This window comes from Armigeres subalbatus, chromosome 1 (assembly GCF_024139115.2).
Source record: "Armigeres subalbatus isolate Guangzhou_Male chromosome 1, GZ_Asu_2, whole genome shotgun sequence".
In the NCBI taxonomy this organism is placed as follows: Eukaryota; Metazoa; Arthropoda; class Insecta; order Diptera; family Culicidae; genus Armigeres; species Armigeres subalbatus.
In genome coordinates this window covers 175,240,413-175,256,686 of record NC_085139.1, presented here as the reverse complement: position 1 = coordinate 175,256,686, position 16,274 = coordinate 175,240,413, and the positions used below count along the sequence as shown (strand labels likewise).

The following is a 16,274-nucleotide window of genomic DNA, read 5'->3' as shown; positions in this document are numbered from 1 at the left end:
ATGGAGGTAATCAAATACAAATACAAATAATAAAAAAATAATGAAAATGCTTTACTGGGCATAGTTTCTCCTCAGACAACTTTTTACACATAGAACTCTTCCGAGCAGCATTCAGATTAAGAATCAGTTCACTCTTCTGCGTCCTACGATTGCAGTTGACTTGACATCTCCTAAGCAAGAGAGCCTCTCATCGCCATTCATGGCTTTCAAGACGTCATATTGTCAGCTTCATAACCACTGAGCCTGCCGATTTGACCAGATTTACCCCGTTACGCACTACGAAATATCGCCTTCCCCGCGTGACGGGTTTATAGACAAATCTGTGGCCCTGGAAGAAAACATAATTTAGTTACAAGATAAAGATTGTCGCTGTCGTCGCTGTCCGGGACATGTTTTGCTGGCGAGGATAGGGGATCTAAATGTCAATGAAGGAAAAATACATACAATTTGACAGTTTAGTACCTCACATGTTTCGGACAGCAGAACAAAGGGAACCGAAGCGACAATCTTTATCTTGTAACTAAAATATCTTTTTCTGGAAGTGATGGATTCCTTCATATTTACCGTCATTCAGATGTTCGTAGCAAAACTAGATCTAAAATTTTGTAGGTTAGGCGAAAAAAGTTTCAAAATAGTGTATGGGAAAGTCGAAACCGAAAATTTCCTCACTTTGAAGAAACATCTTACATTTTGGCTAGGCAAAACACCCTAGTGGCGCTAACCTACAATGTACTTGCGTCTCCACGCACTATCCATACCAGAATGCTGATTCGCCGACGCGTGGTGCTTTGTTCTCTAGGAGCTGCCAGCTAAAAGGCGTTTTGCCTCATGAGTTTTCCGGCAACAGAATATCACCACTTTTTTGCAATGTAAATATTATCAATATGATTGAGATTTTTGACAATTTTTGAATGGCATCAACTAGCTATCTTGTTCAACTGATGCATAATGTAAAAATACCCATGAATAGCGTTACAAATAAGACAATAAAGCAGTGTTTGCTTAGCTAGGGCATATTGCCCCCCTTTCCCCTATTCGGCATTTCAGTTTGAGTGTTTTAGCACATTCTCACGCGAGCCGCTATTCAGAAATGCACGTGCTACTTACGTTTTCCAATACTATTTTCCATACAAACTTCAAACCATATGCGGAAAGTGAGGATGCCTGAATTATGCCCAGTTGTTTTGTCTTTATTTGAAAGATTATGCCCCGTTGTTTGGAACTTCGAATGGTTTCGAAAAATCATTCAATTGAAGAAAAGAACCATGATGCCCCACTCTAGTATATAGAAATGAAAACTGAGAGGGCCCTCGTTCCCTGGCAAACCAGGAGTAGAAGAGAAACAGGATTCGGTTCACAGAGCATATCCTGAGGCTTGATGAGCTCCCACCATGTGTTGTATTGTATGGAGTGGTGTATGACTGTGAGCTCTGTCGAACTTCTGTAAAAAGCTAAGTCTATAGGCTCTGTGCTGCTCAAAGTGCACATGTCTAATTGTAGTGTCGAGTGGAATAGTAACCAGACCTGACACAACGGGCTTCATTCCCCTGGAAGACAGAAAATAAGCAAAGATCTAATACGCCGCCAGCAAAACACATTATTACAAGCCACATAGGTAGATCGATCATGTAAAAGATAATTTACGAATCTTTCGCAGTGGCCATTCAGAAATGTTTACAACAAATATTCACATACCTACATATACAGGAAAACGATTCCATTCCGATTCTCAAGGAAATGAATCAATTTTTGCCATACTTCTGCTTGATTCAAAAGAGCATATTAATTCCGTATGGTAAAGAAAAACGCAGTCCTTTGTCGACTTCGCTTTTTGCAGGTCATTCACAAATAACTATTATACGTGGTCCATCTTCTGTTATAAATAATCAGTTATTCATGACATTATTTCTGAACGTTCCATAAACCGTTCATCTGTACCTCCCAACGCACACCTCCACATCATCTGCACGATTCCGAATGTTCATTGAGTACATATGTTGAAAACACACCGTGCCATGAATTGTAGTGTAAGTAAAGCACCCCTGCAGACTGACGGGTGTAGAAGTATTGAAACGAGCATGAAAACATAACATAAACACATCCACTAACATAGAACAGCATAAAGTACCGCTATAGCGGCAAGACTGCATGATTTGCCAGCAGGCAACAGACAGGGTGGGGAACGACAAACGAAGGCACCGTATGCACATTGATTGTGTTTTGCTGCCACCGGTTTCGCTAGTCGCGATCTGGGAATGGGCTCGTCCTTCGATATTTATGTGCAAAAGCTAAAATCTTTAAATTTTACTATTCAAATGTTTCTGAACGTTCTATACAGAATTTTCAACTTCCTAAGCACAATTTTGTTTATCTATAGATACAATGTGTTTATCTATGAATACCTTCGTCAATTTGGAAAGAAATGAAAATGCAGAAATGTTTTACGATAAATCACTGACTTGCCCAGCCCACAGACAAACAGATATAACACTCGAGATTACTCAACGATCGATGTTCTACCGGTCTATTCAAATAATCACTCGTTGGCCGATTGTCCACCCATGGTACACAAATCGGTTCTGTTCGATACGTATCATACTTTTCATTGTTTATATAATTTGCAAAATGACATTCTGAGTATTATTTTTCTTCATGATTAAACATATTTTTAAGTGAAACTTTAACATTAAAATTAGTTAACTCTTGTATTTAAGAGTTGGTGGATAGCCCACAGCCTCAACAAAACTGTATTGGTGATAAGGCTCCAGTACACGACACTTGTACAAGAAACCCCACATTTGTAGGCAGCATTGCTGCTGCAATCGTATTGAATGGGTGAACCGCGAATAGCTCTATGCTTTGCTTTAATCGCAAAGTGGTTGTGGAATCGCAGTGAATCGGTTTGAAGAGCCATCCACATTCAGCTTCATAGCAGTAAGTAGTGGTCGTCGTTATCCGTCGGTCGGTCGATCGGTTATCCAAAGGTTTTGTTTTTCTCTGTACCTTCTACCGTGGATAGTTTTCGCGATATAGTGCACAGCAGTCAGTGGTGGCTTGAAGCATCGAACTACCTCTTCAGATAGCTGCAAACAATTTACGTAGCCTGTGCTTCTGTCAGTGTTTATCTGTCAATCGAAGTCGACAGTGCTCCGTGGTTACGCTTTTTAGCCTTGGGCGATATCACCCAGCTTTTATTCCATTTAGCGCATCTTGGCATTAGAAGAAACGCAGTGTCAAAGTGTCATCGCCGTATTAAATTTGTGTCTGCTTGTTCCTGTGTTAGTGGCTGAGGTCACTGTGTAGTTTGTGTCATTTTAATAAGGGAAAATATCGTGCGACCCAGCCCCAAAATATTGAAGTCGACAGTGATACAGCCTCATATTATCGAGGAGTTTTAAAGTGTTAAGAAAAATATTTTTATTTGTTGTTTTACCGTATTCTGACTAAATCAACCCGGACGCAGAAGATTGCCCGATGACGGAAGATATAAAAATCGATACTTCAAACATGGTAAATAAAATCCTCTTATTCTGGAGAACATCGCCATTCGTCTGTTTAAATAATGATTATATATGGTCATAAATTGTCAATTGAACGGCCGTTGCAGCCATCCACTTGTCACACTGGGGTGTTAATTGATAATTTTTGTCAATGCCTCACTGGAAGATTCGAGTATTGCTTGATTACTTTTCTTGTATGAAGTCATACCTGTCAAAGTGGAAAAAAAGGAATAATAATACATACACAGTAGGTTGGCGCATGTTATTGGCAGAGCTGCCAGGAAAGTTAGAACAGTTTCAATGGGTCGTCAAATTAACTTTGCTGGGTGGATACCGGTTGAAATATGTTTCAAGGCAACATGATGACTCAGAATCATAAATGATATACAAATAATTTGCGATCGTTTCGAACATTCTTTCACCTCCTTCAATATATTAGTTATTATTATTTTTCTATTTTACTCACGGTTTTGACTTTTTCAGAAAGGATCTCTATATTTGGAGTAGATATAAAAAACATGACAAAAACGCAATCAAAGCTAATTGTTATTAGATGTGACATTTCATACCAAATGTTTGAACGCAAGTTATATGATTTCATTCTAAATACTTACTAACTTACGACCCCAGAGGGGTCGTGGGCTGATCTTTGGAAATAAATAACTATCTTCGCTTTGCGAAACTGGTTTTGACATATATTATTTAAATACGAGTAAAAAAGCTGGTAGAGATTTTTCAATTAGAATTCATACTTGAGTATGAATCTAGGTTGGTCCTCCGTGACCCACCAAAGATCAGCCCATGGTCGCAGCATGGTCTTGCTTTCTAGCCGCGAATCTTAATGCTAGGCTAAGGAGGGCCCGATCATGATTTCTATAAAAAGTTTATCCAATCGAAAAAAAGTTTGTTTTTGTAGGAAACCATGGGCCTCCAATTCAATTTTGTTATTCGAAAAAAATGCGAATGATTGGTGTCCACCTCAGATATAGAATAAAAAACCCAGATTAATCCACCTAGCAGTGATGATGCCTTTCTCGTGCATTATAAAATATATTGAAAGAATCACATTAGAAAGGTCAAAAAAGCTCTTTAGGAGAATAGATCACATTTTTTCGATCATTTTGCATGTTTTTGCTTTAGTTAAAATGTATTGCCACCGTTTTCGGAAAAAAAATTTTTTTTCGGTTTTGAATTTTTTTTTTCCAAGGGGGGACCCTTGGGAAAAAACAATGGTTTTTCAATAATTCCGAAATGCAATGTCCGATCGAGCCAATTTTCAATAGCAAAGAATGGGACCGCATTCCCCGTCGAATGCAACTTGTTGCGAATAAATCGGATAATGCTAAGTTCCAAAAAGTGTGTCTACAAAATTTGTACACATACACACATACACACACACATACATACATACACACATACAGACATCACCTCAATTCGTCGAGCTGAGTCGATCGGTATATGAAAATCGGCCCTCCGGGCCTCATATCAAAATTTTGTTTTTGAAGCAATATTTCAGCCTTTACGTACACTTAGTGTACGAGAAAGGCAAAAACGTGAAGATTTTGGTGAATACAATGAAGCTGTATGATGCGAACTCATTTTTTTCAATTTCTACAAATCTATGGAGTTTTTTGACAAGTTCTTTGGAATTCATTCAGGAAGTTCTTCGGGAGTTTCTCGGAAAATTCTTCGAAATTTGCACCACCTTGTTGCACTTGTCCATGTCATGCACCACATTGACACCTATTACACAACCTCTGTGTGTCAAGCGCCATCTAGTCAAATCATGGGCCACTTCGCCACCGATCAAATACGTTAATTGAAAGAAGGAGTCACATCCTTTTTTGCTTGTTTCCGGGAAAATTCTTCTTTTTAAAGAAGGGTTTGAATCATCCTTTGCCACAAGCCGAGCCTATTTCGGACCTGTCGAAAAATGTTCATATCTGATCATTCTTTAAACCGTGCAAATGCCTGAATTTAAAGAATCCGAACAAATTCGTGGATTGAAAAGAAACGACTCATATCCTCACTTGTCTTCTGCCGGGAAAATGCGTCCTTCGAAAGAATGGTTCAGTCTAGCAAATGCCTGATATAAAAAATGATCATACTTGCCCTTTCCTCAAACCAACCAAATACCTGAAATGGAATAAGATTCATATCTTCTTTTACTTGCTGCTCCTCAATCCGAACTAATGAGCGAATTTAAAGAAGGAATTGTAATCATCTCTTGCCCTCGACTGGGCAAATGCGTCTATTAAAGAAGGGATTATATCTCCCCTTGCCTAAAACCAAGCAAATGAAATAAATACCCAAATTGAAAAAAGAAAACAAATCTCTCCTCTTCCCTCTCTGCCAAGCAAGTAGGAAAGGGATCATATCCCTTACCTTAAACAGAGCAAACACCTGAATTGAATGAAGGATCCATATCGTCTTTTGCCTTCTGCCGAGAAGAAGGAATAATATCTTCCCTAGCTTTGAACCGAAGGAATGCATTACCTTGCAGACTATCAATGCCTTCGAGCAATGATTGATTAACAACTAAAAAACAGCATGTCTCTTATGATATAAAAGCGACAATAACTTTTAAGAACTGAGCGTATATTGCATTATTTCTAAAATTAGTGATTACATAACTATTATGCCAAACGACCTTTATACCAAACGACTTTTATGCCATACGGCCTTTTACCAAATGACCTACCACCGATTCTGCGAAGTAGGTCGTATATCCAGAAACTATATATTCTTCTGTTTTACAATTCTTTGACTCCTTTCACACAATATTCATCGTGTGAGTTTAACGCCGAATTATTGAAGTAATCTTTGATCGGATTAAAAATGTCAATTCAGTTTAACAATTCATTCGACTAAAGCAGCAGACCGATTGAAATATTGTCGGCGGCGGCGTGGCGGCGTCACGTCGCTAACAATCAGCGGCCGCGGCGTGGATCGGCGTGACGTGTACTTATGTTATACCTACATTAAAATAATATTGTTTGTCAATACATAAACTGCCTATGATCGCATATCAGTCTCATGTTTGCTGGATTTTCTATTTATATGGGACAAATATGCGATTTTGAGCAGTACAGTTCTAGAAGAAAAACTTCTTCAAGAATATTTCATAAAATCTTCCAGAAATTCGCACAATAAGTCTCAAACTTCCGTCGAAGATTTGAAAATGGTCCTGCTAGTTCTTCTAGGAGCTCTTTCGAAAATTCCTTCAGGAACTCAAAGGGATACCCTTTGAGAATGTCTTTAAAAAAAATCATCCAGGAATTCACGCAGATATGTGCTATAAGTCCCATGAAAAGTCCTTCAGGAATTTTCCTTTGCATCGCTCAACTGCCGTCATACGCATATTTATCCACTGATAGCTGGGATCCTTATGTACATGGGACAGTCATGCGTATTACGGCAGTCAATGTGATATGAAAATTCTTCTACGAATTTCCCTGGAAAATTGCCCAGGAGTTCCTTCATGAAATCATCTTGAAAATAATGTTCTCTTTAGGAATTTATTGTCCAGATTTATTTCATTTAACTCCTACAAGAATTACTTCGGATATTCACCTCACAATCTAACTAGAAATTCATTTAGGAATTTATGCGAAATTTTTTTTTTTTTTTTTTATTGACTTTATTAAGGAGACTTTCAGCCCGAGGCTGGCTCGTCTCCGCTGCGAAAATTTCCTCTGGCATTGCTCCGGAAAATTACCGTGGAACTCTTCTGGAAATTTCCTCAGGAACCCTTTCAATAGTTCACCCATGATTTTTTTATGATACACACTCCAAAGAACTTCCATAACCCAGGAATTCCTCTTTGAGTTGCCCCAAGAACTCTGCGAGATATTCCCTCAGGCACCCCATCGAAAATTCTCCAAGAGGGGTGACAACGGATTTTTTTTTGCATATGGAGTTTGGAAAGTATGACAGTACCCTCTTACTCATATACTCATATACTATCATAAATTGTCTTGGTATTTGTGAAAATTTGTATTGTTTACCGTTTTTACAAGAGATAGTGGTGTCGAAAGCACATATTAAATTAAAGATTGCCACGAACAAAAATACACCAAATCCGTAAAAATGTAATGTTTTCTCTTTATTCCTTACGCGAAACATGCAGATAAATAATTCGGGACTGATTTGCGATTTGGGCGTAACTTATTTTGTAAACAAACATTGTTTTATGAATTCCGTACAATGCAAGCGTTTTTCTCCAAAACTTATTCCATTATCTGCTAGAGGAAAGCCTATTCTGTCGGATACATACCGTGGTTTTCACAGGAAATGCTTGCTTTAGCGAGAATTCGCCTTCCAATGTTTGTTGGTAGAGAAAACGCTGTGCTGAGCAGAAACAGTTGTTTCTTGTATTATCCGAACATTGTGCGTTTCAGAACATTCTCACTCACTGCAGTGTTTATTTTTCATAGACTGCGGCGTAGTGTTGGTGCCGTCGGCATTCGCCTTATTGGAGACAACACACATTTGACAGCTTAGCACCCGCCTGAAGAAAACCTTCCGGATTTTTTTCTAGGTAGTCCTCCAAAAATTTCCCCAGGTATTACTCCGGAAATCCTTCAGAAAAAAAATTCTCAGAAAATTCTCTCAAAAACTTATCTGGGAATCCTTCCAAGTTTCTTTTTTATTCACACCAAAATTTTTCAACAGATTCCCTCAAAAAATCCTCCAGAAATTTCTCCAAGAACTCTGTAAATTCCCAAGTGTTTCGCTGTAATTTACTTTCAAAAATTTCTCCAGAAACTCCGCCAGAAATTCTTCCAGGCATCTTTTCATTTATTTTTCCTGAAACCCCTCCGGAAATTCTTTCAGAAATCCTCTGAAGAATCTTCCTGTCAATTCCGGAAACCTCAGCAGAAATTTCTAAACCATCTTTATATTTGTAGCACTCGCATATTTGTTCATTTTGTAAAAAGCCTGTGAATCGTTCAGAAAGCTCAATTCACTGCATCTAATCCCGCAACAGTAAAATAGGCTTTACTATCTTGCTTATCTGTGGTAAGCTGGAAATGATTGAGTTTGTGGGGAGGATTGAGAAAAGATTTACAAGGTCAACCAAAATGCAAATGTTACAAATATGCGACCATGGGCAGTCTAGGGATGCTTATTGGTGGCTTGGTATAAAATGTGATAAAGTTTATCGATATTAGAAAGGAATTGACTGTTGGATTCACTGGGTAAACATTTTTTCAAAACTGGCATCTGTCTTAACAGTTATGCCTCAGCTTAAAGAGCCATTATGAAAATATACCACAAACAATCTTACAGCGGCTTCATTTTTCATAATTTTTAATAACAGATAAGGAATAGGCGTGATGAAGGTTTATTTTTCCACCAAAAAGTGAATCTTATAGCTGACCACGACTCATCTATGAAATTGAAGTTATGTAACGCTTGCTTGTAAGACTATAAGACAATTAGATAATTTAGGGCAAATTTCTTCACCTTTGCTTATCTCTAAAGCGGAGCTTGCCTTTAAACTAGGTTTTTCATCTAAGTGTAGCTGGAGGTGACACTTGGAGATTAGTGATAGACAAATGAAATGGTGGCAATGAACTAACAGTTGACGCAACATAATCTACAATGTGTATTGACTTGAACTGAACAACGCATGGAAAATTTAATATTGAAAGACAGATAAATTGATAAGTGATAAGTGAATTAAACGAGGTCAGACAAAATTACATCGAACGAAACATTCGACCAAACTAGCAGTACACTGAAGTCGCTTTTAATCGCTTAAAATCAGGTCATATTTAAAAAGATGCGCAAATTTAGGTAGACCGGGAAATTGACAAAATCTATCCGCGTAAAAAGCGACCCCAGTATCAATGTTTCAAACATATCATTTGAACTACTGAAACTTGTTTACAATGGATCGATCGCCGTGAATCGCCGAAAAACAATCGATGAAAATCCAACGCACTACTGAAACTTGTAACACCAGACATTACTGCAATTGATAACTTGATAACATTTCTGCAAATTACTTTTTTGGCCGCTACAAATAAGGGAAGATTTTAATTTAATATGTTGATTTATTGTAACAGAACTTGAATTTAAATAATGTTGGTGTAAATACAGAATATCTCTCATTTTATCCTCAATTCAAGAAGTGTTTCTCGGAGGTGGTTATATCTGTGAAAATAATCGGATCGCTTATTGTTTTGCAAAATCTGATTAAATTGATCACAATTAAATATCTTAAAGATAAATCGTCTAGCTCAAACCTTTGTAGGGGTATGTGGCGGGACCATCATCATCATCATCAGTTCCACCCGTTGTCAACATAGACTGCTATAAGATACTGAATGTCGGCTCCAAGAAACTCTAATTTACTAATTTTATAGTTGAATCTTCGAAAAACGTTTGTTGTGCGTTTAAAGCTTCCATTATTTATCTGGCTTATTATTGACAGATAAAGTAAATACGACTTTAGGAAAGGGAAAAAGAGAAATCTGTATGAAAACAGAAAGTTTGAGATTCTGCTAGCTACTACAATACTTAAACAAATAGTGTTCAAGTGGTCAACATAGACTAGTTCTTAAGTATTGGTACTAGTAGAGGCAAAATGTCTGTTCGGGAGCAGTCTCGACAATTTAAGCTGCCAGGAATACAAAACAAATTCTTCAAAAACTATCCCAGAAGATCCTCCGGAAACTTCCCGAGGGATTTCTCCGGAATTTCCTCCATGATCTCTTCCTGAAATTCTCTCAGCAATTCCTCTAGAAATTCAGCCAGAAATACTTTCAGCAGATCCCTCAGAAACCCCTCCGGAAATTACTCGATAAATTCCCCCCGGGATCCAGCCAAAAATTATCTTAGATACCAACCGGAAACCTCCCTCATAATTCCTTTGGGAACTCTCCCATAAATTCCTACGGAAATTCCTCCAAAAATTCCACCAGAAGTTCGAGGGATAATTGTTCCGGAGTTTAGTTCAAGCATTTAATGTGTTCGCTGGTACGTTCTACCATCGAGTATGTATCATCCGTTTGGGTCCCTTACTACCAGAATGGAATTCAACGAATAGAGGCAGTGCAGAAAAAGTTCGTTCGGTTTGCTTTGAGGCATCTGCCTTGGAACGATCCTCTATATCTTCCTAGATATGAAGATAGGTGAACCCTGATTCAACTGGATCTCTTGAGAATTCGTCGTGATGCCTCTAACGCAACATTTATCTCCAATCTTCTTACCTTCCACATTGACTGTCCCATGAAATCCCATTCAGGATCTTTTCAGAACAATTGTTCCGGAAATTCCACAGGAATTCCGACAGAAATAACTCGGGAAATTTTTTCACGAATTCATTGGAAAGTCTGGAGTCCTACGGATATTCCCCCATGCATTCCTTGAAGTTTTCCCCAAAATTCTTATCAAAAATTGCAATTTAAATTCCTACAGGAATTACATGATGTTTGCAATGGATCGATCACCGCGAAATTGCAGGTTGATCATTTTTCGGCGAAAACGATATTTCGATGACTGCCTGCTAGCTACGAGAGCGGAGAATGTGGAAAAGGGTTTGAATGAATTTAACAGTTTTCATAAACGACTTCAGTTTACAATAGAAAATGAATGTGATGGCAAACTGAAATTCCTTGACATGATTTTAGGACGTTAGAACAATAAAATAACAACAGAGTGGTTCCAAAAGATAAGGATGGCAGATATTTGAATTACGCATCCGTGAGCCCTTTTGTGCACAAAAAAACAGCTGCTATGCTTTAATTGACAGGGCATTGAAATTAACACACGCTGAGTACCGAGAAAACACGTTAAACATCGTTAAACAAATCTTTGGGAATAATAATTACCCGTGGAAAAAGTAGTTAGGGAGAAGTAACATAATATGTAAAACTCATAACAAAACAAAAATAGACAGAGCACAAAAAGCAATTTTGTAACTATCTTCTTCTTCTTATTGGCATTACATCCCCACACTGGGACAGAGCCGCCTCGCAGCTTAGTGTTCATTAAGCACTTCCACAGTTATTAACTGCGAGGTTTCTAAGCCAGGTTACCATTTTTGCATTCGTATATCATGAGGCTAGCACGATGATACTTTTATGCCCAGGGAAGTCGAGACAATTTCCAATCCGAAAATTGCCTAGACCTTCACCAGGAATCGAACCCAGCCACCCTCAGCATGGTCTTGCTTTGTAGCCGCGCGCCTTACCGCACGGCTAAGGAGGGCCCCTTTTGTAACTATACCGTAGATTAAATGACTAAGAGAAAACTGTCGAAATATTTAAGACAACATGAGTACAAAGTAGCTTAAAAAACGATTAATAAAATTAAAGATGATTTATTTACGAAAACTAAAGGCGTACTACCTAAAAACAAAAATACAAATTTAGTGTATGACATACCATGCGGTGCATGTGAAAAATCGTACATCGACTGACCAGTTCTTATATAAACGTCTGGACCAGGATATATACAATGTTAGAACAAAAAGCATTGCCGGTACAGGTTTAGCAAAGCAAACTATAGAAGAGGGACACATTTTTGACTTTGAAAAAAAAAACAGAATACTTGACAAAATAAGCAAAAGCTACACGAGACTGACTGCAGAAACATTTTACATTAGGATTAAAGGATATGAAATTAGTTAAAAAGTGACCGGAAGATTGTATCTGATTATTTTGTAAAATTTTATGTGTTTTTGCCTTTCTCTCTTTTTTTTTAAATATATGTGTTTTTGGTGGCCGCAGAAGATGGTCAAAGGTCAGTAAATCGACTGAAACGTCCGGACAGCCTGGCAAAATATTGTGTTGTCTTTTTTCGTCTTTAATCGATGAGAACATCAAACAGGAATTACCTTGGGAACTTTTTTTAGGAATTTCCACGGAATTTTCTTCATAAACCTGATCAGAAACTCCCTCACGAATTGCATAAGAAATTCCACCACGAACCACTCGAGAAAATCCTCCGGGAATCACTTTAAAAACTCCCCCATGAACTCCTCCGAAGCTTCACTCCGCAAAAAAAACCTTGATATAAAAGTCCTCCTAGTACTACCAACAAATTCACCCGATAATTCCTCCTGAAAATCTTCTGTGAAATTTCCCGGAAATTTTCCTGGAAAAATCTTTGAAGGAACATCTGTGAGGTATTTCGAGAAAAATTCTCAAAAATTTTCAGAAAAATTTCTTAGATAAATTTCTAGAGAGATCGGTGAAAGTATCTCTCAGGATCTTGCGGAGGAGTTCTTAGAAAAATTCCCAGAGGAATCCCTGGATAAACCGCCGTAAGAAATTCAGACGGATCTTTTGGTGAAACTTCCGAAGGAATTTCCAACGACGTAAATCCAGATTAAGTGATTGTTAAAGGATCCTATGGGACGAAAAACAGCTGTCTTCACCTGCCATAAGACAAGTTAGTACCATCCCATTTACATCAACCACTGGATTTTACCACCATTGTTTCGTACTAGACTCGGAACACAAAACAAATAGGCATCTTAGCTGTGGAATGTGGTTCTTCTTCCTTTATTTTGAAACACTAGCGAACCTAGTAGTGAAAGGCAAGCTGAAAAATGCGTTTGAAACAGAGCAGCAGCGTCGTACCTGTTTTATACTTACAGATGGGACAGATGGGGCCCTCCTGAGTCGTGCGGTAAGACGCGCGGCTACAAAGCAAGACCATGCTGAGGGTGGCTGGGTTCGATTCCCGGTGACGGTCCAGGAAATTTTCGGTTTGAAAATTGTCTTTACTTCCCTGAGCATAAAAGTATCATCGTGTTAGCATCATGATATACGAATGCAAAAAATGGTAACTTGGCTAAGAAACCTCGCAGTTAATAACTGTGGAAGTGCTCAATGAACACTAAGCTGCGAGGCGGCTCTGTCCCAGTGTGGGGATGTAATGCCAATAATAATAATAAGAAGAAGGGACAGTACTAAGTCATCTTATAATAAATTTGTTTTACGACTTTTCCCTTTTTATTTACACGAGATAGGCACCACCACTGGCAGGTGAATTATCCAGAAGATTTTTATACATATTTCAATCTCGCTTAGACAAAATCTCTATTGTTTTGTAGCATATATTATCTTATAACATGACACAAAAAAACCATTCCACGTCCAAAGACTTATATTTCGACACATCAACATGTTAACTAATCAAATAAAACGTAAGTCTTAATGTCCTATCTACATTAAACTCATAGTATAAATAAAATGATCTTAAACAGCACTATAATGCGAAATATTAAACATTATAATTCGCACATAGATCCTATACACATCCCATGCCTTGACCTAATTTCAAACAGATCAGTTCGGCGGCACCCACTCCGCACTTTGAATTTAATTGTACCTGACCAGGAACCAGTAACCGGGTTAGGGCTGGTCTAGTTGATCAAATTGAACATGACTGCTGGAATGTCTGTGGTCTCAATTATACTTTGCGCAGCCGATCGTTTGTATGATCTTCGCACATCGCAATGGTACATTATTGGTACCGAATCGAACATAAAGAGCTTTGCGGCCCTATTGTTGTACCACAACAATTGATTGATTGGACAGTGCACGTGTAATTGTGCTCGCGTTGCAATGCGATCGCCTGTGGATCGCTGATCATCGATTGATTCGGATTCTGATCTGCGTTGTGCCTCATTCGTATATTTTTCCTTATTTCATTTCGGTTCCATTGCTTGTGGGACAGACGTAACTCTACTAATGCTGGGTAATGCCATCAAGCATCAAGCCAATGCGTTGATCGCTTTGACCCTGATCAGATAGAGTGTTGTTTTTTTTTGTTTTCAGCGGGCTCCGACGCTTGGGCAGTTGTCAGAAGATTAATTGATCGTTCGAAATGAACATTGAACGCACATTCTAAGCTTGAGTTCTCAACGTGCTGATAGCTTGGGTACGCTCGAGTCATAAATAGAATCCGACGCTAAATGATTGACGTGTAGGTTATATTTTTTGGTTCTATTTTGCAGACGGAAATAGTACATAGGGTAAAATACGGCAGATGAAAATTTGAATTCTGCAAAAGCATGTTTCTGCAGGATGAGCGTTTCGATCGATCAGTTTAATGGTCCAGTTTTTTTTTTCTGTGGATGACGACAGGCAGACAGTGATGTGTCTTCTAGAATATTGCACGTTAAAAGGGCTTCTTATGTAAAGAAAGACGGTTATATGGCAACTACTTTTGTCGGTTGTACGGCTTCATTGTTGTTTCTTCCTTGTGCCGAATCAATACCATCCTTTCTTTTTTATCTTTTGAGTTTCTTAGAATACCGCTGTAACGACTGTAAGAAACATGGTTTAATGGTTGGATACATACTTACTAATAAAATATGTTGTTCATTTATTTGATAAAACTTGAACAATTAAATAAAATAAGACCTTATGAATCTTATCCAGATGGTTTTAGCTTGTCCGGTACTTCGTTTATGCAATATTATTTTTGCAATATATACATATGTGTGTGTTTGTTGAGGCGCGACATTTTTGAGCATGTTTATATAATTCATGTCATGTTCAAGTCTCGAATTATTCATGGAACGATCATGCTGACACGTTCATAGGAGGTCTCCTAAAAACTGGTCCAATACACAACGTTGGATACATTTCACATGGTGCATGGTTGCGCATACCAAAAATAGGTGAAATCAGGAAATGCTGTCATCTTGCATTCATTGCTGATCCAATCGACAATATAAGTTTATTATCATCCGCGTGCAGGGTTGTTTGCACTGGATGAAGTAAGTCCATTTCAGGGTTTCTGATATTATTCGATTTCGTAAATTGGGTAACAAATTCTGCAAGCCTTCAGTTAAAAACTACTCTCAACAGTCTCAAACCGGTCAGTAGTAGTGGAAAAGTCCTTCACTACAACTATTTCTAGTCCTAGTGCACTCTCTGAAATGACCGGCAAGTGCTCTCACCTTAATATTCCAAACATGCAAATTTTGCAGAAACTCCGGGTCCACCGGCTGCCGGTTTCCACTAATCAAACCGTAGACATGTTAATGTGCTATTGGACGTGAAGTGCACAGCAAATGCGGATGATGCGTTGTATGTGTAGACAAAACCGTTAAGTTCTTATGGTCGGGCAAAATCAATCACTAGGGTGTTCCGCATACTCAATGTTGAAAATTCTGTCATAGATATTGTTGCATATAGGTTATGATATCATACCAATTACATAACTCAATGTTACGTTCATTTTGATGCACACATTTGTAGCCAAGCAAAGAATCAAGCGTATGGTTTTTCAAGTTAAAAAAAACTTGTCTTTAAGGTAGCCTCACACCTCGGGAATTTGGTCCGCGGTTTTTTTCCCCATGCATTTTTGCATATGCTATGTTTTCGGGATTTGGGCACGGAAAATCAAAATCCAGGCCCCATTCAAAGGCACGGGGTCCAAAATCCGGCGGAAAATTTTCCCGAGGTGTAAGGTAGCCTTTACACGATCTTGAAGTTCATTGCCATTTCACATTATTTTTCTGAACCTGTTATATCTACCATTTTCATTAGAAATTAATATCTCTTATGTAAAATTATCCCAATATGTTTCATCGGCATTTTAGGATTGTCTTTCACTTATTACGAGGAGGCACCCTAACAAGCACTCAATACAAGCAATATTTAGCAACAGCTGAGCACCGAGCGTAAAGATTTCCGTCGTTCATGGTCCGTTGGTTATTCGCTGGTGTTCTGTAAAGCAATTCTGCGGGAAATCAACATGTTTTTGTTCCAAAGAGTAATTGGTATGGATAGGAGCATTCAG

The 16,274-nt window shown here is 38.3% G+C and overlaps 1 protein-coding gene across 16 annotated transcripts in view; it reads left to right on the top strand.

Annotated features, from left to right (window-relative positions):
- Positions 1-16,274, top strand: part of LOC134205546 (tropomodulin-1) — a 210,870-nt gene that overhangs the window by 97,795 nt on the left and 96,801 nt on the right. The window contains exon 1 of one of the 16 annotated variants that reach the window (XM_062680857.1): positions 2,917-3,510. The exons of the other annotated variants lie outside the window; for them this stretch is intronic. Within the exon in view, the coding sequence (XP_062536841.1) occupies positions 3,475-3,510 (36 nt within the window). The 5' untranslated portion in view covers positions 2,917-3,474. Of the gene's footprint in view, positions 1-2,916; positions 3,511-16,274 lie in introns of those variants that run through there. 16 annotated transcript variants of the gene reach the window in all.